The sequence below is a fragment of the Betta splendens genome, chromosome 4 (genome assembly GCF_900634795.4).
Source record: "Betta splendens chromosome 4, fBetSpl5.4, whole genome shotgun sequence".
Lineage (NCBI taxonomy): Eukaryota > Metazoa > Chordata > Actinopteri > Anabantiformes > Osphronemidae > Betta > Betta splendens.
In genome coordinates, this window is record NC_040884.2 from 12,257,797 (window position 1) to 12,284,767 (window position 26,971).

Here is a 26,971-nt window from a genome sequence, read left to right on the forward strand (position 1 = left end):
TCTGAAGCACTGGTTGTCATGGTACCACCCAGATGTAGAGGACAAAACGGAAAGAACCCCCAAGCTCAGAGCCCACAGCAAACAGTCCTTCCTGTTGTACTATAGAACGTCTGTCTGCTCAAGATTAACGTCAACTTCAATACAATAATCCATTTACATGTATGTTTCACTGATGCTAAACAGTGATCGACAGGCTGTTGGCAGGACTGGGTGTGGAGGACGTCTCCCCATCATGAGACAGGCGTCATGCTGGTCCCCAGTTCAAACCACTGGACCCAGCCCCAGTAAGGTTTACAGCCTCACCTGACAGGTAGCTACACAAACTAATGAAACTCACTGGAGCAGTGTGTCAGGCTGCTGTGCTGGTTATTGTCTAATGGCTATTATATATATAACAAAAAACAAAAATAAATAAAAATGCTGATGAAAAAGTTATTCATTCATATTTTGTGTCTTTGTTCATCAAGGAGCAACAGTTCCACAAACAGACTAGTTAGTATAAAAGCTCCCAAACACAAGCAGCCACTCAAAGGTCAGACACAGCAAACAAAGAGAGAAGCAGTTTTTAATCATATATTGATCAATTTATTCATTCTGTCCGAACATGTTCCTCCACTGTCCCCAAGTCATACACAAAGCAGTCGATGTGAAACATCCAATTTGTTTTGAGCAGAAAACAGGAAAGCAAGAAAACCCAGTATGTGATCATGACACAGACGCACATTCATAAACTGTTCACTACTGCTCGGGGTCAGTCTGATCCTCCAGTCCACCGTGAGGCTTCCCACAGATCCCCAAACTTCCATCTTACACTTACGCTACGTGTACCTGGAGGTGGGCGGGTCGTATACGGGGTACAATTAAAACATACGAAAGTAAATGCAAACAGGATTTTTAGGAGAGAATGTTTTGTTTCACAGCCAGAACTGGTTCTACGGTGGATGCTTGCATGCACGCTGCAGGCACTGATCTCGGCGTCTCGCTCGGTGGGTCTTCAGTCAGGAGACAAAAGCATTCTGGGAAACCAGCCAGCAAAGGCGTCTGTCCATACACATACCACATAACCATACAAGCGACCACTCGGGATGCACACGTCGTCAAAGTGAGGGGATGATGGGCCAAGGGCGAGAAACTAACATCGGCAAATCAAGCTCTTCATCGGCCCGACTGTGTCATATGCAAATTAGTAACAAATACTAAACACACAAAATAGTGGCTTTACTCCAGAACCTTCAAACCTATTGTTACGATACATCATTCTCAATACAGGCTGATCCTACAGTATATTCTGTCCAGAACAGCTCAGCAAGCCAGTGCTGAGAACCCAGGGTGACGTAATAAAATCCAGAAATACAAACAGCGGCGTACAATTAAAAAACAACAGAAAACAGCAAAATCAAGCACAAGTAATGTGATCTATAATTAAGGCGAGTTAAAATATTGCAGAATAATTTGGCCCCTGTGTCTCCAACAGACTGCCACAACAGTCAGAGCTCCCCGACTCATAATCGCTGCAAGGATCCAGAGCAGGGAGGGAAGGATGAACTTAACGAAACGAAAAAGTGCAAAAAACGTGATCCTCTTTGGAGAGAAATAGATTTTTATTTGGTTTGGTTTGGTCTCTTCCTCAGAAGCCTGTTAAAGGGAACAGTGAGGACCTCCTTTCTCAAAGGAATGAAATTAAAACTTTGGAAAAATGGAAAACAAATCAAGAAACGCTGATGTTAATAACCGGTGTCTATCTTTGAGAGCAAAATGAAGCGGGGGGGAGGGAGGGGCACCAAGATCAGATAATATAAAAGTGTTGTTTACTCAACAACTTGATATGACAGATGACAACAGTGCCTCGTGGAAAGAGAGCGAGTCCCCCTGAAACTCTCCAGTTAAGAGCAGTTGGGCAGAGAAACAAAAGCGGAAGAGGACAGGAAGTCGAGTTTCTGAGATACAAAGTGTTGCAGACCCTCCTGTTTGCTTTTTTTTTTTTTTTTTTGGTCTGGGACTCATGGTCATTTCAGGCGGAGACCCTCCCCACTGAGTGGTTCCTCTGCTCCCCCGTTTGTTAAAAAGGCTCGGTGAAACTTCAGGTCCTGCGGTCGTCACCGACAGCCAGTCGAGCCGCTTCTGCTCAGCTTAGCGAAGTCACTACACCACCGAGAAGCACGAGGCTGCTTGAGTCAACACAGGCCCAACGTCCGCTGTCCGGCTCCCAGTGATCCTGTTTGCACCAGTCTCCTCCCGCCCGCGGTCTCTGGCCACTTCAGACCCACTCCTGCATGGAGCGCTTGCAGTAGAGAATGTGGCGTGGCGTCCCCTTCCTCTTGAACTGCACCACAGTGTAGACCAGCACCAGCAGGCACAGCAGGAGCACGCAGGGGATGACGATGGCGATGGCCTTCACCGTGTTGGCCTCGTTGTCCAGCTCGATCACCACGTCGGAGCCGCCGTCGTCGGCCGGCGGGCGGGCGGGGTCGATGGGCATCAGCTCGCAGCCCATGAAGTCCTTGAGGATGGAGCGCGGGTAGCCCGGCTCCACGCGGAGGAACTGGTTGTTGAACTTCCAGTACTCCTTCCCTTTGTAGAAGTAGGTGAAGCCTGAAATGGGAGAAAACAAAGGGACAGAACGCTTATTATTTCATTATTATTACCAGTTTTTAGGTCAAGGGTATTTTTCCACTTCCACATCTCCGCTGCAGCTTTGGCGGACGTGTAACACCATGAAACTCCAATGAGAAGCAATTAGGGGCTATTTCCTGCACAGCAGGGTGGAGTTGAGCTGACCGCCAATTCTGACCGTTGTCCTCCTAATCAAAACACCGAGCAAACTTTACCTTCGTAAAAAAAAATCCAGACTGAAGTCAAATCAAAGGGACAACAACCCGCTGGCACTGTAGGACGAGGCCGCCTCGAACCGCGTCTGTCGCCGCCCCCTCGGGACTAATTACATGTGGCCACGAAGGACTGAACGCACCGACCACAAGCCAGAGTTCACCGTTAGGATCACACAACGACACACGTCATCACAACAAGAGGCTGTGGTGCCACTGGACTCACAAAGGAATGACAAAGGAATGGTCCAGAGAAGCTTCTGGAGACAGAGTTGTCTAACAGTCCACCAACAAAAGCAGATGTTTCAATCAAATCACAGAGTAGAGGAGAAGAGAAAGAGAAAATAAAATAACACAACAACACAGAGTTGATTAGAGGGTGGATACAGTACCTGGGCTGAACCCAGTGGTACCAAGTGTTCAGACATAAATAAAGGATCGTATAAAGCTTAGGTTAAATGCTTGTTGAGTTCAGCCGCCGCAGACTAAGGCTCAGCTCAGCCTGAACAATGGAAACACACTATAACTGTACCAAATTAAAAACAAACAGCACCACAGTGACCTCATCTGCCGGGTTAATTACGTAATGTTAAAGGTTGTCCAGTTGTATGAAAACTAAGTCTCTGCAGTGCTGTGAAACACTGGCTGATCCCTCCTCTTCCTCACACGTTATTCCCAGTGGTTTGTTTTTCATGCATAGAAAAACGAGGGAGGAAACACTTTGACTTTATAGTCAGATTTCGGGATGGGCCAGAGTTTCGGGGGAGGATAAGGAGTTTTCAGTGATTCATCTGGGAAGGAGAGGAAACGATCAGACCCCAACCCAAGCATGAAGGTTTCCACAAGTCATGCACATGGGGGTCTAGTATACAGTATATACTGTAATAGTATTACCAGACTGACCCAAAACCTGTACAGTATGTGCAGAGTGTTTTCGTAAACTCAGCAGATGTTTGACACTCACTCAAACACTGCTGTGTCTGTGGTAATGGCTCATTGGACGTGTCTGCTATGCTGAGATGCCCAGAGGCCACGAAGCAGAACAAAATCACAGAGATCCCTAGAAACCAATCAGACTTTGTGGAAAATCTTCGGAAAAACACTCATTAGCTTTCTTCTGTAAAGGTAAATGAGATGTTTGATATATAGGAGGATTAAACCTGTTTCTGAAACTTGTGAACTGGTATTGTTTTATTTATTGACACAATGAGAATCTAAGGGGCACATCCAGTACCAGAACCAGTTACACATCCCGTGCTGACTGACACACATGGGGGCTGAGAGGTGGCAGAGCTGGTCTGTTGTGGGTTAGAGCCAGAGGCCGATCTGCTGGAACCGGCCGCCGCACACTCAATTATTCCTGCTGATCTGGGTCAGTGTTGTGAGCCCGTCACCTGACACACTGTCTGTGCAGCACCAAACGAAAGCAAGCTGACACATATACAACCGATAACACGTGACGGGCGCTGACGCCCATCGTCCTCCCCGGACGTCGACTCACCCTTCACGCTCTGATTCATGCTCCGCTCCACCTGGCCTCACCGGCAGACACACCCGCGGAACCACAGCACAGATGGCCGGAGCGTTCAGCACCACCTGTTCTCCTATTTGTTAGGCCCTGGAGCTGCCAAGACCAGGCCCGAACCCACCTGGTGCCACACAGCCAATAGGAACACCTTTTCTCACTACACTGTGTCTGCGTAGCCAATAGCTGAGCTTCCTGACGGCCTTAAGCCCCGCCTCTCTGCCCTTGCCGAGGGCCAACTGGCGTAAACCGGAACGAGTGCTGGTGGTGGTCTGGTCCTTTCTGCTTTCCACATCTCTGCTCCAACTGACCATCGACCAGTTTGCTTGAAACACAAAATCACCAAAATACAAAACGAGGCTTTTCTCCACAACCAGATTACTGGTTATCTTACATTTGCTGCCTCTGACCATCCCCCGATGCTGCATGTGTGGAAATGTGCCACCCACTAAGCCTCAGTGTAATAACTGGGGCACATTTCAATCAATGCTACCCTGGTTTTCCTGCTGCCTGGTCTGTGCCAGTGACCAGCTGAAATCAATGCTGCCTGGCACGTCAACGGCGCGGTCGCTGCCAAAATCAGAGCACTGGGCAGGACAAACCGTACCGTTGGCTTTGTCGACGAAGGCCCCCTGCGGAGACTCAGGCACACCTCTCCACACGGTGATGGGCTTGGGATAGCCAGGGTCCATGGTTCGCATTTCCTCATTGTAACGCCAGTACCTGAACAGCAACAAACGATGAGCCACAGGAGTGAACATGGACCGCATCGCGGTCGGCATGGCGACACCAGCTGCCTGGCTAAAGGGCGCCTTCCTTACCTGTCCCCTTTAAAGAAGTAGGTCTTGGCCACGTCCTCCCACCACACAGCTGTCTCGATGCTCTGGGCTGGCATGCCATGGCCGAAGTCCACGATGTCTTTGGGGTATCCAGACTGCAGCACGGTGTCCTTAAACACCCAGAACTGCTTCCCTGTAGATGGAGAAGGAGGCAGACGATAAGAGAGAAGAAGTGACAGTAGCGACTAAACCTCACTCATTTAAAACTGGTCACAACTGTGGCCACTCCGTCTCCTGCCCTTGCTCAGAGGTACGCTAAACGTTTTAATGCTCCTCATGTGAGATGAGATACAGTAAAAAGCACCTTGTTGCAAAAAAATCCTCTCCCAAGGAAGTGGGTCTACGTCAGCAGTAGAGGTGTAGAGTGGACTGGGAGGAAGTGGGGGAGGTGTGTGTTATATGAAAAAAACAAAACGATGACGAAGAAAGGAAAGAGACAGGAGACGTGTGGAACTCTGCTGATTCATGTCACACTTTCCCCACTGAGAGCCTGCGTGTTCACAGGGCTTCGCCTCCTGCCACCTCGGGAGCGGGATCCGTCCCGCTGTCCGTGGGTGACGGCATGCGACGCTTCCTTGGACAAATCCAGGAAATAGGTGTGAGAGTCAGACTCGCACGCCTTGCTTGCTGAGGTGAACCGGATGCGATGGAGGAAGGAACCGCGGGACCGGGCGCTGGTCGAACGTCTAGGTGGGAACCAGAGACCTGACGGCCTCTTTACAGAGGAAGTTCCTGTCACGTCACCTCCTTCTCCCGCACGTTGGGTCACGCTTCCTCACACACGCCCTGAGGTTCAAAGAGGCTCCCACCCCCTACAACAATGCACTGGAGTCCACACTCTGGTGGAAACCAGAAGGCCTCTCACTGTCCCATCCCTCCATCAGTCCATCACTATTGGACTAAATATGAAAAGCTTGACCGATTTGTTTTGACACTTCTTCAATGTATTGTGTATTTGCTAAACTAGAATAGGGACGTAGTGTTAATTCATTTAAATTTAAATGCAGCTGTGGGCCTTTTCGAGATTTCAAAACATATTATCCAGTGGTTCCGCGACAACAAGCAGACATTGCCTGAGTCCTGGCTCCACGTTGCACTACAGTGATGAATCTATGTCTGTGGTTCATCAGCCGTGTCAGCTTACTGGCCCCCTCCGCGATGCTTTAACAGCACTAAGCTAATAAGTAGCTCGGCCATAACTTCAGCACAAACTAGATTCCACAAGCTCCGTCTGTGCTTTTATATGACGAGAATCCATCAGAGCAGCAGCTATTAGTGAACGGCACTGCCTCTCGCTTTCTGACCGACTTTCCTCCTAATTCTTTATATCACATACGGGGAGGACGGAGGCCTTGTGGGACATTTTCTACATGTGCGTGGCATCTAAGCCCAGGAAGTGAGCAGGGCGAAGACGTTCGGATGAGACTCTGTGACACGCGGGACCAGCGCTGTGCATTTCCAGCAATTGTTTGGAGCTGAAAATAGAAACGGGACTGAGTGGAGGTTTGTAGTTACTATGCCAGCATCCACCGCTCACCTCGCTCTCTGCCGAGGTTTGTTCCTTTAAGGGACTCTTCAGCTCTAGACACAAATATCTCTTTCGGGGGCAGATTTGAATACGCACACAAATCTTTTCAGAAAGGTGGAAGAATAAAATGTCCTCAAACGCTGACATTAAGTTGGAACGCCGGAGTTAGAAATGCAAAGTGTGATTAAAACATATTCATACAAGCAGCTCACCACCAGTTATTATTGGTCCCTTTCAAGCCAAAGCTAGTTTTTCCAGAAGTCTTCACAGTCCAGACCAGAAGTCAAACTGTGAACCACACGCTTTCACACACGATGCGTTCAGTGACCACATTAAGTTCGTGAACCCTTCACAGCACTGTGCTACTGCAGCAGGTTTTCACATGTCAACAAGCTTTGTTCAAAACTGCACACAGTTAAATCCATGGAAATAAATTACAAGCATCGACAAATTTCCCACTTGGTTAATGATTTACTGGTTTAAGGGTACAGGGCTCAGTGGTGAGGAAACTGAGCTGACACATACCCCCATAGTTGTATGTACCATATTTAGACTGTATATTATACCTTTACTTTTTGAAGAATATAGATGAGACCCTATGTTAATATAAACTGTGTAAAGATCACTAGAGGCTCTAACTAGAGGTTAGTGTTGAACATTTAGGGCCAGAAGGCCACAAAGTACAAGCAAGGTTGTAAAGTCTCAGTAACCAGCAGATCAGACTCTGCTTGCACTGATTTCAGACCAGAACATGTGGATGTTCTGGTAAATGAGCGGCTGAAACAAACAAGGCAAATCGACAAATATTAAACGTGACAGATGAGACGGTGTAAACAGGAACACCTGGTTTGGATGTGAGATGAATCCCAGCTTCGTAATGTGGCTCTGAACTGAAACGCCTTCAGGAAGCAGTGATGGTGGTGCGTTTACCTTTGAAGAAGACGAACTTGCCATCGCTGTTCTCGTACACAGCGTCGATCTTGGGCGGCAGGCCCCTCCAGAAGACGCTGATTAGCATGGGGTAGCCCGGCATCACCGAGTTATCTCTCACTCGCCAAAACCAGTGGTCCTGAGAGACAACGGGAGAATGGTTTGGAAATGCAGGGAACGTGACTCTCAGCTTAAAACACAGGCGAACCAGATGAAGCACATCCTCCTCACAAAGATCAGCTGCGTGTAGCTGTGGAACAAGACCATCGCTGCCTGTGGTTCCTGATGGAAGATTAATATTAATAATGTGTCTACAACTGCAGCTGGCCTGCGGAGGAAAGTGTAAAACAAGCACACTCCTCACAGCAGGCCACCGGCCAGAAGTCTGCACAACAGCTCCAAATCAATAGACTGAGTACAAAGAACAATATTCTCCTCTGAGATCCAGGAGTAAGAGTACAAACACGTCCAGCTCAGTGCAAATGCGTCGTATTATACTTTATAATGACATGTGTCATTAAACTGTATGATGTTTGTTGGTCATCTTCATCTGGATCCTTAAAATAGAGTATAGCAGCAGCATTAGCTTCAGTGAACGAAGTCTGCTGCTGAAGAGCGAGAGGCTACGATGCCTTTAAGCTCCACACACACTCACTCAGGTTGCCTAGAAAGCGGGTGCGACCGTCACCACACATGCAAAACCCGCACAACCCATCGAGTAACGGGGGCAAAGTGATAGCGAGGAGTTTTATGAGGAGCCAAGAGTGTATGATTTCCTTGAGGGGGGGGTGGGGTCGTGAGTGCAGCCAAGTGGAAGGTGTGTCCTTTTGATGTCGGATGAAACGTGATGACAGCGAGAGCCCGAGGGCGGTGGGGGTGGGGGGTTCCCAGCTGCGAAGGCCATTAGGAGCCAGCGAGACGTCCCACCCTTTGGCAAGCGCCGACCGACTGCGCCTCCTGAACGCGCTGGGTGCCGGGGCCGAGGCGCCTGACCTCGCCGGAACGGACACGGAGCCAGGAAAGAGGGGGCAGCACATCATCGCAGGCTGCCTGCTTCCCAGTGAAAGCTAAATAAACAGGCCATTTATCAAACCCTCCCTGCACTGCCCTCTGCGTCTCAGTCTAATCCAATTATTTCGCTGGGACTCCCCCGCTCTCCCTGGACTCGTCCTCCTCTTTTCCCTTCACCTTGTCGGTCTTTTCAGGCCTTTTTCTCCCTACATAGATTTCCGTTGTTCAGCATTTTGGTCTGTACCCGGACCAGCCCTGTAATTGAAAACAGATCAAGCTATGATATTCAACCCATTTGAATCTTTCTGACCTCATACGAGTGAAAAGGTTCTCTTCAGTGAGAAACCTGCACTCAAACACACTTAGATATGAGCATCACCAGGTAACAAGTCACTTTAGAAAATAAAGTCAAAGGCAAGTGCAGGAACCAGGATATTAAAAAAAAACATCTAAATCCTTTTGTTTGTGGTCAAGCTCAGCTGTATTACAGACACTTAACCTCCAACTCAGCAGCCGCATCCGCGCATTGGAGCGGAGGTGAGAATACGACGGCGCGAGGAGGCCGAAGGGCGACATGCAGGAACGTTCACCGAAGGGAACGCGTCTGCAGACGTGCAGCTGCTTTAAAGCATGTGCACGGCGAGCGTGTCTGCGTTTGACCTCACGCTGAAAGCTGCAGCATCGCATGAAGGTAAAACTACATGAACACACGCAGTTCAAGCTTTTGATTCTGATCTGGAAGCTTTACACTTCATCTACAGGCAACAAACACATTTAGTATTATTTGTTACTGAAATTACATTGATGGAATTAAAGTTTTAATGACAACAAATGTCTTTTTACTGTTTTAGACGCTGGCTCAATCTAATATGAAGCAGTTAATAATTAACAGTTTGGGTTGATGACTGTATAAGGGCCAGTTTCCTGGATGTGCAGTGAACTCGTCCTCTGACTGAAAGGAAACGCGTCTTCAGAAGTTTCGTGTCACAGACTGCACCTACAGGGTGAACGCCGGCATTTTGTGGGCTCCCACCAACAGAGACGCTAACAAGGCTCCGGCTCCTCGCTGCTCACTTGACCACTGCGTTTTCATTAATGCACGCTGAAATCAAAGCACCTCCAGCGCCGGCAGTCAAGTGGCCGATCCTGAAAAGCAGGGGAGCTGCTGGCGTCCCACAATCCCCCGCTGTAAATCTGTCAAAAAAAGAACACTGCAGGGAAATGTCTCTCAGCGAGGGGCGAGAGCCTCGGTGACTGATTTCAGAGGAACGAAGGAGAAGGGTTCCTTTATCGGAGGTGTCTCAGGTTGAGAACCTGCTGAGAGAAGTGCGGCTATTCTCCCTTTTCTCCTCCGGGTCTTTAGGAAATGGAAGATGGACGGCTCTGGGTAACTCCAGAGGGGATAGCGTTTGGCGGGTGGGTTCACGCGAAGTTCAACCCGAAGTGACAGCGGTCGTAAAAGTGGTAGCTGTGTAGATTTAATGCGACATTTAGTGGTGACTCCGGATCTATACGCTCGTCCAGCGATCTGTGAACCGAGCCTCTGTCGCCTCGCTGCAGAGACGAACGAGCAGCCTCGGCAGGCTTGACTGGAGCCGGACGCCGACGCCTTGTCCTCAGCGCTGCTGGGAAAACAATCGGGCATTTAAAGCTTATTAAACTACATCTGTCTGGAAATGACGGCTCCTCCAGCTGTGACACCTGATGTCACTCTTGAAACGGAGCATGCGGGGCCCTGGAGTCCCGTTCTAATTGGCTGATGGGCTCCAGATGTTTGCTGGGACTCACAGCTGCGCGGCACCTCGTTTGTACACAGGTGTTCATCGAGGGAAACAGCGCGTCTCACGTCGTCGCTGCACAGACTGGACTGCGTTCATAAAAGTTTTGAAGGTGCGGCGCTTCCTCGGAACCCCTGTTTTTTTAGTGCAATTCTGTGTCAACTTGCGCTGATGGTGACAAAGTTCAACGCCCTGCTGTGATAGGAAAACAACGTCTCTCAGCAGCGTGCTGATGAGCTGCACTCCATGATCCACAGGCTCCAGCAGTAGAATATTTTGGAAACAATCATTTCTGTGTCTGCAGGGCAACAATTCCAACGTAGAGCACATCTAGGTGCAGCCGCCGCAGCTTTGCAGCTCGTAGCTCTGAAAGCCACGAAGAGGAGGCTCAGACATGTTCCCAGATCAGTTTTATGTCTATATGCTGTTGTATATATTTTTATATATGCACAAACACATGCATGCTCAGATTTCCACTGTGACGACTTGGCCAAAGTCAAGAGGGGATGAAGAGTGTAGCCAGGAAGTGCAGCGTGTAGAAACCAAAGACAAAGCAGCCAAACTAATACAAACGTTTCCATCGTGCCTTCAGCCCATGTAGCCTCCAAAAGAGATAGATCAACCTGTGGGGCGACCTTTAATGCCATGAGGAGACAACGAGGAGAAATGAGGACCACCTGCTCGCGACCACACTGAGCGAGGGAGTCCAAGACAAACCGGAGCTCCCTTCCTGGGTTCACTCCTCTTACCGCAGTTCATGGAGCGGCTGGGACGAGGATAGGATCATCGCCCGTAACGTTCCTGCTGCTTCTAATTATGTGGCTTTACAACTGCACTTGAATGTTGGGTGCAGTAACTCATCCCGCTCCATTTATCCACCACGTTGGAACAGCCTGCGCTGCAGCTACTTGTGAAAACCAACAAATATTCATCAAAAACGATGGAGCCAAACCCCAGCTTCACCACGATCACGGCCGCTGTTTAAGCGATTAACGTAGTTTCAAACCATTTTTATTCTTCCTGTCAAATTCTAAAAACTCTAAACTCCACTCATACATAAACTCCTGCTGTGAAAGTTTGTCTTCCATTGATGAACTCTGTCACAGATCATTATTATCATTATTAAGCAGATTCCAGTTCCCTGTGACCTCACCTCACATCACATCTGACCTGACTGACATGATGACGATCATCCAGCGCAGCGTTCAAACTCTACATTGACAAGCGCCTCGTCTGGTGACGCAGCGGCGTGGACACCCCACCGCGCAGGATGAGGATGAGGATCCATCGCCAGCCTGCTCCGGCTCGGCATGAGAATAAACAGGTCCGTCTACCGCTCGCCGCATCAATAGAGACTCTTCACACATAAGCACTAAAGAGACCATTTGGCCGGATTAGATGATGTCGGTAAACACAGGTCTGCGGAAAACAGCCTTCAACTGATGTTTGATTATTGTGACAAATAAAGGACAATGAAGAGCGTTAAGAATTCAATTACTCTCCATCGACCGCTACTGGAAAATTCTTTGCGCTGGTCTTTTCTCTTTCTAATCACAGGACTGGCTGATGGCTGAACCTTTTATCTGTCCCGTGATACTCGTCAGTTCATCGGACCAGGCCGCTGTCCTGAGGTGTCTGACGGGTGACACTGGTCGAACACACTGGGCTCATATTCAGACCCGTGTGACAGCGTGAGCTCAGTGTGGCTTTGAGCCAATGCATTCAAAGGTAGCAGCTCTGCCGTAGACGTAGACGAACCCGGCGGTACAAGGGGCACAAAGAGGACAGAGTCACTTCTGTCCTCTGGTTCCACAAGCCTCTTATTTAAGCAGTGAATCTATTTATATGTTCAGGGAAATACGGTCGAACGCACATGAAGCATCGGAGGCGGTGGACGACACAGAACCGCTTTGTGTTGCCCCAAGCTTTTGCCTCTGTTCCTTATTACATGCTGCCAAGTCTCGTGCTCACAAGCCCGGGCTGAGGATAACGATGCATTTAGGGACAGGTTTGCTTTTTCTCCTGCACTGGAACGAAAACCAGTCTGAATAAAGAATCCTGGGAAAAAGGAAAACTGGGCAAATTCAAAAATGTTTTGTTACTTCATAGCACACATCAGAACCTTGGTCAATGTGACCATGACACCAGGCTCTGCTTTGATAAAACCAGAGAAGAAGTCGGTCTTTGTGAGCAAGACAGTAAAGACAATTCCAAATATGATTTGTACTTTTCTATGAAGGCTGGAGATTTAACTTATTTATACTTCATTCAAGCCGGTTTTCTGCACCACGCTCATCCCAAACATAAAGCAGATTAGCAGAAAGACCCCAACTCAAATCACAAATCTTTTGGTCAGTTTTGAAATTCTCAGCAATGTAAAAACTAGTCCAACAGATTTTTTTTGGCCCACAAAGACCAACTGCTTTGATTTTCACAGCACAGGGATCTGGGGGAAGACTGAAACAGCTCCAGGGTTTGGAAGAGTTCCCCCAAAATGCCGGTTGGTTCTGGTAGAAAACGCCTTGGCTTACCTTAAAGACAAACATCTCCTTCCTCAGTATGGCCAGCGTGTTGAAGCCTCCATCGCAGATGTTGGGCTTGGCATTGGGGTGGGAGGGTCGGTCCCCCGGAGGCAGCCTCGGAGGCCGCGTTTGCCTGTCCGGCTTCCGCGGGTCTGAAGGAGGGTGGGAGCGAGGAGGGGGGGCCGTGGGCAGAGGCCTGGTGGGCTGAGCAATCTTATCAGGAGGCCCTGGAGGAAGCGGGGGAAGCAGACATATCACATGCCCGCAGAATATTCAACCCACATTTATGACTGGAGCTGTCAGATGATGGACCACGGTTCCATTTCAGCACGAGTAAAGTTACTGTAAACATACGGCAATAAATACAGATGAGTGACTGTCGAATGTTTTCACAGGGTTTACAGTATGTAGTTAAAAAGCTTTTTTTCTTCTGCATCGAGCTTGATCCCGTGTGTTTGTGTTTATGCCTGGCTCAGGTCTTTGCAGCAGTGACCTCTGGTTACTGGCCGTAGGTTTTAGACACACTCCTCAGTCCCTGAGCTGAATTTCACCAAAGCACCTGTGTCCCTTGAGCACAGCTCTGCTGCTCCTTAAACTATTTGAATCAAATTATAAACCACAACTTCACATTGAAAATAATTATTCTTGCTGAACTATTTGCCCTCTTAGGTGAATCTTAAAGCATAATTCCCTCTGAAAGGCTCAGCTTCTCTGAGTGGGTGTTTTCATACGCATCCATGGAACTAACCTGTTGCCAAGTAACCTGATTAGTTAAAAGAAGCTGTTTCATTATTTTGCCATCACACAGTTAATGCTGTTGGTTTCATATGGTGCTATATTGACACCATAGAGTAAATGCAGTTTGAACATTTATGCACATTAAATGTGACTTCTGGGAAAAACCAAGCAATTTGCTTCATAGATTTGGATCTTCCCCATCTGTAGAAATGAGGACTTCCACAAACATCTGTGCATGTGTGTTTATATAGAAAGTGAGAATATTACTGTGCCAGTGACAGCCATCCAGAAACAAAACACCAGAGCTAAGAGCAAAGCAAAGAGTTACAAGTTTTACCCTGGAATCACAAAGAAAATCAGAAAATACAGAAAAACAAGCAATGCATCAGCTCATCAAAGCATATAAAGATCCAGTATGTATGAATTCAACGGAAAATCAAACGCATGAGATTGAAGGAAACTTTAAAATATTTATACTCTAGAGATAAAAATAAAACGGAGTGCCGTTAAAAATGCAGGCGGTACATGGGGGACGGAGCGAGGAGCGAGGTGGAAGCAGGACGAGCCAGTGGGCTGCATGCATGAATTACTCAACACATGACGCTGCACAAAGAAGCCGTGAAGGCAACACACAGGAGCCATGTGTTGATGGGGGCCAACAGAGGCAGGAACGGTGAAACTGTGACAACTCCTGCCAGGTCACGAGACGCCGGAGAGTAACACCGATAACGAGCCTCTGCAAACATCCACGAGATATGCAGAAACGATGAAAGGATCCAAGCGGCGATTTAATAGCGCGAGAATAGAAAGAGGCTTAAAGTGGCGGATGAGGAAGTAGTAATTTAATGGAGTGAGCGCATCGAGAGAGAGCAATGAAACACAAGATAAAGCTCTACGCTGGTTGACTAATCACTGATCACACTGATCGCTGGGTATGAGAGACAGACTGCCTGCACCCACCCGGTCAAATCCCCTGAAAGCCATCCCAGATTACTCCACTTATGTAAGCAGGGAACCACTCGGCTTCAGACCGACTGCAGGTCTGTCAGACATCTGCCACCTCTCTCTTTCTCTGCTTATTAGCTCACATTAAACCAGAGATCAGGGTCCTGTTCTGCCTACAAGGACGAGCTAATTAGCAAGATTCCAGTGTTTATTATTAGACTTGGTGATTTCTTTTTGCTCTCAATCTGGTTTCGAATCTGGGAGTCACGAGTCTATGAACTGATTGATCCACTCGTGACACTGTGGCTGCTGGGGACGAAGGAGGCTCTGAGCGAGGAGCTGCCACCGCTTCGGATGCCCTTCAGTGCTAGGAACAGAGGAAGAGGACTAAAACAGGACGAGGACAGATACAATCACTTGCCAAGGTCTGACGCTCCCCGAGGGACGTATCCTGAGCGTGTTAGCAGATGGCAGGTTCATCTGTTTGTGGCCATTCATGTTACAGACCAGGGTCATCCCAGCAGATCTGGGCTTTAGGGCCCAAAGGCTGAGGAACAGAGCTGCTACTTGCTGAGCAGCTGCTTGGTAAGTGACTGAAATGGATCCCTTCACAGCAACTACAACGGAACAATGCCTTTAAAAAGTGTTTCAGCAGCCTGAACTATTAACTGGGCTCTAAGAGTAAAAGCAGACGCTGTCCTGAAATCTGTCATCACATCAACCCCAGAGCTGCATCAGAGGGCTGGAATCAGTGTGTGTCAACTCCAACGCTCTAACCATGACTCCTGGGATCGGAAATTGAGACCTTAATCCTAAAACTGGCTGTCAAACAGTTCTGGTGCTTAAACTGGGTCAGAATAAGTCAAATATGGGAAAAGTTCTGTTGAGAGCACACTCCAGGAGAGAGACCGTCAGCAGAGCAACGCGCTATCGGAGGTGGATCATGTTAAGAGCAAACAATTCTCAGCTGACGTCTGAGGGTTAAATCAAAACAGAAACAGCTTTCACAGCTGTGTTCCCAAAGTCCAGGATTATTAACATCGTCACAGAACAGAACTAGTCCGTTGGTTTACCGTAAATCTTCTGGATCCCCAACAGGTCGTCCATGGGAAGCTTGAAGTTGTCCGTGTCCATGTATTGGTAGAAGGGAGCCATTATGGCCGTGGGATCATTGGAGTGTTCGAGGCCCAGCGCGTGGCCGAGCTCATGCACCGCCACCAGGAACAGATCGTTACCTAGAAACAGACACAGAGAAAGGAGACGTCTCAGCTCAGAGAGGAGTCTGTTTGTAGCGCGGTGACTTTCATAGCATAAAATGTGAGGGCCAGTTGTTTGGTGAGGGTCGCAGTGGTTCTAGAGCTCCTCTCTGCCTGTAACCTTCAGTCTAACGGCTTCAGTTAATGGAGCCTGGACTGTCTGCCATTCGTCTTCTCACACCCCCCCACCTTTGCTTTCTGATTTAAAAGGGGCTTCACAAACCTCCGTACAGTTCACACCCCTGCAGCACAACCACCGCCACTATCCATAATTTGTCCCACGTAACGACGGCATTGGGGTGAATGTTTGACTTAGTGGCTGAGTTAGTCAAAGATATTTAGAATTTAAAACCTCCGACTCAAAGCATCAACAAAAACCACTCTTTACCACCCGCTGTGATCTTTTGCCAAGACGTGGATTCAGATCCATAAAAACAAAAACACAGCATCATCAGCGTACAATTAGGGTTTCCCTGCTATGTCTGACTGTCAGTGGAAACCTATTACCCGGTTCCCACAAGACCTCTAATGCCTCAAAATGTCATTATTGTACTTCCAGGGAAATCTTTTTCCACACGGTCATAAATAAAGGTTGGGCATGGAGCTCTCTGTTGTGGCATTACAGTGTGTATTAGCACGTTTTAACTGAGATCTGGTCGAATGCTAAAAACATGAGCCAAGGAACCGTCCCTCTCTCCATACATCCACCGGGCTTCAGGATTACCTTCCTGTGTTTCCTTATCACAGCAGGACTCAACAGAAGTGAGAAGCAGCATCACTTATTCACTGTGTTTTCGACTAAAGTCGAACACTTATCTGCTGCAAATCTGTCACATGAATAACACATCAGCCGACGTCGGCTGTGGTTCAGATCCCTTCTTGGCAAGTACGATGCTTAAGAATTTATGAACAGGGCTCCCAGAGACAAGTCTTCACTGGGTCCTGGTGAAGGATGCTTGATTCTATAAACGTCAGTGAGTCTTTATAGAGCTGCTGTACAGTCTCCGAGAAATTTAAATAACAGAGATGAGACTGATGCTCGAAGCACCTGTAGAGCTCAACACACCTACGACGTGTTTGATTTGTGAGGAGGGCGACGATCTTCTAAAGTCATTATTTTTAAATAGTTTTAACAAAACTTTGAATTTGTGCATACAACTTAAGAAAAACGTGTGAATAATTGGACATGAACTACACAAACTGTGCAGCATTTTTAGCTGCTGTGGTCATTGTCTGTATGGGCACAGATTTTCTCGTCTGTCCTTTCCTTCACTCAGCCCTTCTGCCTCTGGGGCCATCTGAGGTCAGTGTTGTCACTCTATTTTGGTTCCTTATGTAAGTCACGCTGTAGACGTGGACATTCTGTCATCCCTGGGGCCAAACACACAGCCAAGGCAGCGTGCGCCGCCTGGCTAATTGTCAGGTGAAAGGTTTAAGGCACCTACACAGGAGATGGCGGAGTGAAATGGGGACGGCACGCGGCAGACAGCAAAGGATGAAAGAGACAAACGAGGCCACGCCAGGGGACAGTAAGCGAGAGCAGGACGGGAGCAGGACCAAGGCGAGACAAAGACTAATGGAAAGATTGGAGTAGATAAAAAGGGGAAGGAGCTGAGAGGGGAAAGGACAGTGAAGGCATCAGTGCATGAGGAAAAGCAGGAAAAGATGCGAGATGATGAAGAGATGTGGAGAAACCGAGGCACGGACACGATAAGACTCAGGACTGCTGGATATCATGTACAATCTACCGAAGTACTTGCAATCACAAAATATGGAGGTGATGAATTGCCCTAGCCTCCTCAGTAAGCAGCATCTCAGCCACAAACTAAAGGCGAGAACAGAAATAATTAGCAAAGTCATTTCGATTTATAATAAAAACACACTAACAGTCATGGAAGCTCCGCGATAAGTGGCTGACACTTCTCAGGACAGACCTAGTGAAGGGTGAGCCTGAAAGTTGTTTGTAAAAAGTAGATGTTATTTGAATTCATTGATAATAATACATAAATACTGTCAGTACCTGCACTACTCTGATGTCAATCACTTCCTCTGTGAGGATATGAATACTAAATTTGAGTGACAGTGACGTCTGGTGCCAGGGGAGCCTATCTTTGAGGCAAAGGTTCAGTCCAATATCAGTCCAGACATTGTGGGTCCATCTGGTCCCGGGCTGTGTCTCCTACACACACTAACAAACTGCTGCTTCAGAGTTAAACCACTTTAGCTGCAGGGAACCTGCTCGTCTACATTCTGCACATGTCACAGGTCTGGACGGTACATGGACAAGACTGACTTCATTTACAGCAGCGCAGCAGAAGAAGAAACGCAGCCACCTGACCGGTCCCACCCTGAGTGGATAGGAGAGAGAGAGAGGCGGGGGAGGCCGTGAGGCAGAGCGCCATCCAACGAGTCTATTGGCTCGCTGCCTGGCTCAGGGGCCCTCTGAACCCCCAGCGCAGGTACGCACGGCCCTGCTGCTGTCAAACCAGCGCCGTGGGCCTGACAGAGAACTGCATTCTGCTCACCTCCCTCCGCTTCCAAACGCACTCTGACAGCATGAACGGACGGAAGTCACACGACTGGACTGCTCAGACGGTCACGTATCCGATTACATGAATCCTTATCAAGTTGGAGCAAAGACTTGTGGACTGACCAGCAGGACCTCATTAATGTGACCTGTGGACCTTAGAGTCAGTACCAGTATCTGCTTTGTTCCCTGATGTAGAACTGCCTGTCTTTGTTCGCTGTAGGCGACTGACGCCGGTCGAGCAACACTTGAATTAAATTACACTAAATTCTCACAAGGTTGTCAGACACAAAACAAAAGCTGTGGCTGATGGGAGAAACATATGCACACTGGCGTAATTCTTTATTTACATGGCTGGCTACAGACAGAAAGTCTTTGTGTGTTATTGGCTGTTCCAGTGGACTCGGGGTAAATAAACCAGCAGAGAGGAGGAACAGAATCCTGCCAAGGAGAGGACATTCTTTATTCTTGTCATGTTTATCTCTGCACAACACCTGTGAGCAAAAGCAGGATGTGTACGTTTTCATTGTGACCATTAATAATCTGTGTCTATATGTACAGCCGACAGTAATATGATGGAGAAAACACATTAAACTCTGGGAGCTATAAAAAAAAGATAAGACAGATGTTATAAAGGCCTTCAATGAAGTCAGCCTTTAAACATCTAAGAGTGTAATGGTTCTAAACAAACCCACACCCACGCGGGACCACACACTGATCTGACGGCTTCTTCCAGACAGTGTAATGGGTGGAAGTTGGGGCAGGCACCAGAAAACATACACGAGCTGCACTAAATGTTTGCATTGTGAGGGCGAGATGTACCCTCAGCGGGGTTGTTTACACTCTGTCACTCTTCTGATGCTAAGGATTATGGGTAAGAGGTTAGGAGAGCATCTGACTGACTGGTGGGAGGGCAGGCCTCCCCAGGTGCGTGCGTTTGTGTGTGTGTGTGTGTGTGTGTGTCTGTGTGTGTGTGTGTGTGTGTGTGTGTGTGTGTGTGTGGGCACGTGTGCGTGTGTGTGTGTGTGTGGGCACGTGTGCGTGTGTGTGTGTGTGTGTGTGTGTGTGTGGGCACGTGTGCGTGTGTGTGTGTGTGGGCACGTGTGTGTGTGCGTGGGCACGTGTGTGTGTGCGTGGGCACGTGTGTGTGTGCGTGCGTGCGTGCGTGTGTGTGTGTGTGCGCGCGTGGGGGCGGAAGCGAGCACGGTCGCCCACGTGGAGCTTGATGCCGCTGTCAGTAGGTAGCCGTCTATTTCTAGTGGCAGCCCAGTGGGCAGGAACGCCTGCTGGTATCTCTGCTGTCTTCCCTTCACTTCCTTTTCTCTGCCAGGGTGTAAAAGCAAAGATTGAAATCATCCGCCTTTCTCCAAAGTCGCTGCTGTCTTAGTTTTTTTTTTTTTTAATTAAACTCCCGTTTGAGAGATTTTCACACAGGTGATACATTTCCTAAACAGTGTACTTTAGGAGTTTATTGCTTTAAATGCCTGTTATTTGTGTTTGTATGGTGTTTAATTACAGAGTCTCTAATATGAATAACATTCTTTCTTTTGTTTTTTAGAGTGAGGTTGAAACATTATTAATGGAAACAGACTCAGTTTATGTGCATTACACTTATAATAATAAGATTCATTCATATGCTGAAGAGCATTTGAGTAATTACTACTAACATTAGGAAATATGGTTTAGTACACAAATGAAAATAAAGAAGTGATTCAGCTGCTGCCTTTGCTCTGTAGCACAACTTGCCTTCTCTGGACAAACACACACCACCCTACAACAAGCACTGGTGAAGCTGATGCTGATTCACAGACTCCTTCCTCACGGCGTCAACCTACTAAGCTGCTTCATGTCACGGTTTGTGCTGTGCTGTGCATCATGGAGTCAGAGCTGCCTCCCTGACACACAGGTGGAGCCTTGTTCTGTGTGCCTGCACTGTTTCGCTGCCTGTGTCCTCCCACAGCATCCTCTGCTAGCAGTGATGCAGCCATCCCTCCTGTTCCTGCAGTCTGTCTAAATGTCTCCACGACTCGTACTGAAGAGCTGCAACTGTGCTCAGACAATGCACTAGATTCTGTCTGTTTGCCATAGGAGAGAGAGAGGTGACAGCAAGTAACAGCTTTTGGAATAAAAAGGAATAAACTGATTTAGATTTGGATTCATGTGATGATTGCGGCCTTTAATACTGTATATTTTACTATATAATATAGTTTACACTACGTGTGTTTGTGTACAAACCTGTGTTTGTGTACAAACACAGCTAATATGTGCATGTATTTACCAATGATAACTTCACTATATCACTATCACAATATTGTCACATACAATAACATTATAATTGCAGTTTGACCTGAAAAAAAAACAAAAGACAAGCTGGAAAAAAACTCTGAAAACCTTCTTTAACTCTTAACTTTTTAACTGAGCAAATATCTTTGATAATAAAAATATGTTATACTGAATGCTTCTGTTTCAGGCTGAATTGGTGACAAAATCAACTTCACTATAAACACCTGATCTGATTTATTACAGACTGAGACTTATTCACACCATTGCCAAGATTTTAGGATACAAACTCCAACACTCGACAGTGTAGCAGCAATAACCTGAACTCATCTTTTTATGTGAGACTATCAATCTGTCACATCAATGCTCTTTTACAATATTACTTATATTAGTTTGTTGATGTTTTTAGTGTGTTTTCAACGCTTCCAAAATCGTACATGTTCAGTGAATTTTGTAGTTGTGTTGTCGGTGACATTTTCAGTGTTTCTCTAAGCAGCGCATGGTCTGACCTTGGGATGCTGACACGTCCACTACAGGTAAGAACACTGAACGCTACAACACTGGAAACGGTTTTATAACCGCTGACTTCCTGAAATAACCCTACGTTCTCTGTAACTTAACATGTTGCTAAGTTGGAGTTCAAACTTCAAGAGGTCAACATTCATCCTTAGACAGGTCCTTTCCCCCGTGAAGGAGCCGCCGGACACAGTGGAGACTAATACTTGGACCAATTTAGAGCAAATTCCATGTAAAGAAAAACATAAATACATCATTTGCTGGAATGGAACAAATCCAAACTCAGACACAAACCACAGACTAAAATCCTGATAAGAAGCCTAAAAAAGGCCAGTACAATGTACACACTAGGTCTAAGAACACACAGGCTAACAAAAACTGTGTCCTAACAACATGCAGACAAATCATTTCCACTTGAAAAAATATATTAAAAAAATACACGCTGTAATGTCTGAACAGTGTAGAGAAAGTCTTCCATGAAGGGTAATGCTTTTAAATGAGTTACAAAAATATCATCCAATCGTTTTGTTTCATTCATTTTATAGATATTGTTTGGTTTTGTTTTCAGTTCTACCCATTTATCTCTTCTTCGTTTATTATGATCTGTAAATACATGGGAACCAGCCAGCGAGTGACCAAGAGGGAACAACAGAGAGCAAACAGAGCAAACAGAGTTCACCGCTTCCTCCTCATCACTCAGCAGGAGCAGCGGCCTAAAAATAAGCCTGCAATGACACCATATGTGCTTTACTCCCTACCCTCACCTCCTTTCATCCTCCTCGTGCTCTACCTGCTTTAAAGCATCACTGTTCCACCGTGTCAGGGAGACTGCTCCACGTAACACCATCAACCACCGAGCAGCAGAAGATCAATGTCCTTTCACTGAAGGCCGGGCGAAGTGGCACCAAATGACATCCAACCGCTTAACCGGCCCACAGGACGGGTGTCCGGCCAATCAGCAGCCGGGAGCCAGCATCCATCCATCATCCTCCTGGTGACAGCTGTGTTTACCTTTGTTTTTTTGTGACAGGAGTGAAGACAATAATAAAGTTTGGAATCTCTCATTTCCTGTGTGGAAGTCTGCATTATGGTTGAAGGCATCCCAGCCTTATAAGCCGTCCTGGCTGAGGCTGGGTGTTTGCGTCTACTCATGGTATGTCATGGTCCGGATCAAACTCTGTTTCCTATGTAAAAGCCTCTAAAAGAAAGTCAAACCAGAATGTGTTGCATCTGCCATTTGTATTAAAGAAAAACACAAACACGACCTTGTGAGACTCCACACATCACATCAGCAACTAATGGAATACACTGCTGCACATGCTCTGTTTCTATCATGATCCCGGCGCATCGATAGCTCCAATCATCTCCTGCTCTGGTTTCACCTTCCTCCCTTCCACCATGTTCACACTAAATCCTCCACAATCCTACAGCCGGGTTTGTTAACGTTTTCCACGGTGCATCATTCAATCACATCACATCTTCTTACTCTCTGTGTGTATCTGTTCAGTCCAACCTCTGCTTTCTCCATTACACATTATGCCTCGACATTATTCTCCAAAGCATCCATCTGTTCCTGCACTTACTCATCCATCAACCTGTAAAGCCGAGCCGTCGGGGAATGTAGGTTGGCTGTAGGAGTTCTACGACCACTTCTCTCTGTTTTGCCCCTGGGGATGCTGCATCCTCTGTAAGATAAGACACTCACTGTGGCCAACAAGCCTCAAATGGAACCAGCAGCTCTCACTCTACCATCCGTAGAGAAATGTGTGAGCCTTCACTATGTGAGAACAATGTCCAAGCACAAAAAGATCCAGGCACAGACCACTCTTTTAATAACTGATCCATTCTCCTGTGAGAGAAGAAAACACTGAACTCAACTTTAAGTACAGGTTGAATATTTCATAACAATACTATTATCTACTCTACTGAATGGATATGCAAATCAAAAACTTCAGGAAATAATCAAGTCAAATACGTTTATCATTTTGCAGTCGGACACTTTTAGAATGGAGGAGGCCTGGTGAAGACTAAATCTGTGTGTTAGACCTCCTCTGTGTCAAACACTCTTCTCCTGTAGCTGATGCTCTAAACTGGTTTCAGGCACCAAGTGGTGTAAAGGGTCCTGAGGTTTGTGGTGTGATGTATGATAACAAAGTTCACTGTCACCTCGCTTGTTGATTCCCAGCACAGAGGAGAGGGTTCATCGGAACCATTGGGGTCCTGTGGCTGAAATCTAGTTAATAGTTACCCTACTGGAGGGCGTTCATGTTCTAACCCCAACACGATCTGTTTTTCAGCTGCAGGTCAGGTGAAGGGACAGTGCAGAACGTGGTTCATTATATGGGTCAAACCCCTGTGATACACACTCTTAGACTTTGCTGTTAATTTACGTATAAAATTCAACAGTATACTTCTGTAATTCGGAAATGCAGTACATTGCTGTAAATCTTTTTCGTGAAGTGTCTTTAACCAGTTTTCTACAGTATTAATAATTTGAGGAGAGAAAACAGTACTTTACACTATTTTTGCAATGCATCATGGGAATACAAGCAGTACAAGTAGAGCCCACATGCTTGCGACAATCGTCCAGTTTTAATTTTCCCCCATCTTCATCGGTCAATTCAAAAGGTAAGTGGGTTTTTTTTTTTGCTTGTCATCCTGCAAATTTCATGGTAAGTTTAAATTTACATTGTCTGTGAGGATCTTCCTCACAGAAAGGTTGGCCTAAAGTGTGTGTTGCATAAATAGTTTATGTCATTATTAGTATTTCAGTGTGCAAGAAAATGGTATTAACTTTAACTCTTAATACCCACAATTGTGTTTCAGACATTTCATCAGGATTGATCCATGTTAGCCATGTAATCAGAAAATTCTCTTTTGGATATTCATTCACTTTCACTTCTCTTATGCATATTATATTTGCATATGGTAAAGGACCAAGTCATTCAATCTGCCACTCTGTTTTTTGTCACAAGTCCTCACTTTGGTCATTCATCTACACCTTAATTCTGTGGTGTCCAATCCTGCTCCTCAAAGTTCACTGTCCTGCTTGCTTTTGAACTCTTCATTCCCTACTCACTGCTGATGACCTGCACTAGTTGTGTTCAGCCAGTCAAAAGCTGTAAGTTCAGGGATGAAAAACAAGCAGGACAGTGCCCTCGATGAGCAGGATTGGACAACCCTGCCTTAAGTATTGCACTCAGTCACTGGTTATACAGTGACACACTAAGTTTCAGTTTTTAGAACCCAGACAGACCACTGGTTTAATTTATATGGCTAAAATTTTTGTTTATTTATTTTTGAAGAACTTTGTTCAGAGGTCTTGCATGTATAAAGCTTTGTAAAAAAGTTAATAAAAAACGTATTTTGAAAAACGTTTTGAGGCTCAGTTATTGCATCTTACAAATTGAAGTATTTACTGTGTGTAATATATGAGAGAGTAGAAGTTAAAACTTAATAATTTGATAATACTTTAGAAAAAATTCAAATCTATGTAGCCATGTTTGTTAGCAGTTAATTAATTATTTAAAAAAGTAGTGTCAACTGTATTGTCAGTGTAGTAGTAGTGTATTTAATTTAAATATAAAAATCCGTAAATACACATTGTTTAGAAAAGGTGTAAATAAACAGTAAATATTCGCTAATATTGGCCAGTACTTAACTGTTTTGGTCCAAAATAACATCTTTTTAGTTTACTAAAACGATACTAAACTGTAAATTTCAGCTACATTAAACCGCTGTTAATCTACAGTTAAATAATGGCAACTGCGCTGTCTGTACTTTACTGATTTGTAACAGGACAAAGTCTAAGAGTGCAGTCACTGAACGTAGCTCCACAGATAACGGTTCCGCTCCGTATACTCAAATTAGAGTCACAGGGACAGTGTGGTATTAAATATCATCTTATTGAGCTGTTGTGACATGAATGAATTTAAACTGAAATAACACTTTTTTTGTGACTAACAATCATGTAGTTAGTGAAATGTATCAAATTATTTACTGTGGATCACCTTCATTCATCACTTAATGAATAAATACATTTATCAGGAATCAAAATATGTAACTGAGATGACTGATAATGGTGATTCAGTTCTAAACTACATTCAGTAAACTCAACACTGGGACTACTCCAGACATGGAGTGTTTGTTTAAGCTCTTTTTACTTGGAATATTTCCTAGATCAGTGGTTTCTGTGAAGCTTTTTAGGCACGTAGACCTTAGAAACGAGCCTGAAGTGTAAAAACATGCTTTGGGTTGTATTCACACATCTGATAGTAACAAGAAACAAGCCACAAAACATAATTCAAGGCATCTTAGCGGAAAAGGAACACCAGCAGATCAGCTCGGCTTCGCTGTGACAAACCTTTGCTTGTTTCCATGAACATCCTTCGTTAGGTTTTTCTGAATGAATTCTTTTTTCCCCACAGCAGCATAGAGCAACTTCAGCAACGTCTCTCTCAAAATGCCACTTCCTAATCAGTCCCATGGAACGGACAGTAACCTTGGAGTAATCCTCCAAACCTTTGTGGTGCAGACAAAGGGTCTCGGTCCATGTGCGACACACACATGTGTAACCAAGTGTTTGTCTCTATGCAGACAGAGATTAATCCTCCAATTAGCACCAGCGATGTCATCATCCCAAACAACAACAACACGCTGGCTGTGGTGGCGGTGGTGCCTGATCCGTCCCCCAGTGAATGGGGATTAGACTTGACACAGGCAGCTCACTGGACAGGAACACGTCTCGTATTTGCTAAAAACTGTTGTTCCCCAAGATGTAAAACATGTAGCAGGATAGAGGGTCAGCTCTCTATGAAAAGTTATCCATTCTTGTCTTTTGCTGAAATGGTCAGGTATATGTTCAGTGAGGCTTTAGTTTGTGGCCGAGACTTTTCGGTTCCTGGTTTTTGTCTCTCTCTCAGCGACACTGTTTATTCCGGTTAGAGTTGCCTGGGCTGTTGTCAGCTGTCACGAAGGACACACCGAGACAGATGGAGCCAAAAAATACTCAACACATTAACCTGCACTGTGGGAGGAAGCAAGGAGGAAGACTCCCATTATAATCCTCTGTCAAGTTATGGTCTCTTTAATTGTATTTGGTTTCGTGGATCAGATTTGATTGACTCACCATAAAATATTATAAATCCTATATATGAATTAAATTATCAGTTTGTCAAATTTAGGTTTTATATTTAATTTGTCCTAAATATTCTCTGCTAAATATTCACAGCTTTTCAAAATCCAGAATCCGTTCCGCTTTGGTTCACTTGCATCACTGCATCATGACAAGGCTTTTGTTTTTGTACCACACGAATGCACCCACTCACCCACAGATCCAGCAGAACGAGCAGAAGTTTTCAGGGTTCACTAAAAGCAAAAAGCTTCAGTGGATCAGATGAATAATTAATAGCATTGTCACAGTATATAATGTATGGTTATTGCACAAAATCAAATTTTTGGTGTGACACTAGTAGCTGCTGAATTGCTGCGCTACCTCTGGCTCCTGCCACTGTGTCAAGTCAAAACTAAATCTGGCAGGAAGACGTGACAGCTGCAGTCTTTATCGTGAATATTCACAGTTTTCAATAATGCAGCACAAAATCCTAATAGAAGATGAGTTCGCCTCAGAAACCTGCTCCTCGGGCCACAGACGTTATCATGCAAAGTCTCTGCTGCCACGGCCGGAACACAGGATTCAGCCGGTGCATGTTCATACTGGATTTGTCCAGAAAGCCAGTTGGAGTGTGCATA

The 26,971-nt window shown here is 46.1% G+C and overlaps 1 protein-coding gene across 3 annotated transcripts in view; it reads right to left on the reverse strand.

Annotated features, from left to right (window-relative positions):
• Positions 1–1,967: 1,967 nt before the first annotated feature.
• Positions 1,968–26,971, reverse strand: part of LOC114853351 (matrix metalloproteinase-16-like) — a 43,088-nt gene continuing 18,084 nt past the window's right edge. For all 3 annotated transcript variants that reach the window (XM_029146634.3, XM_029146633.3, XM_029146635.3), the window contains 6 exons: positions 15,715–15,876; positions 12,968–13,185; positions 7,648–7,786; positions 5,172–5,322; positions 4,958–5,073; positions 1,968–2,592 (listed from right to left, as the gene is read on the reverse strand). In XM_029146634.3, coding sequence (XP_029002467.1) covers positions 2,258–2,592; positions 4,958–5,073; positions 5,172–5,322; positions 7,648–7,786; positions 12,968–13,185; positions 15,715–15,876 — 1,121 coding nt within the window. In that variant the 3' untranslated portion in view covers positions 1,968–2,257. The remainder of the gene's footprint in view (positions 2,593–4,957; positions 5,074–5,171; positions 5,323–7,647; positions 7,787–12,967; positions 13,186–15,714; positions 15,877–26,971) is intronic.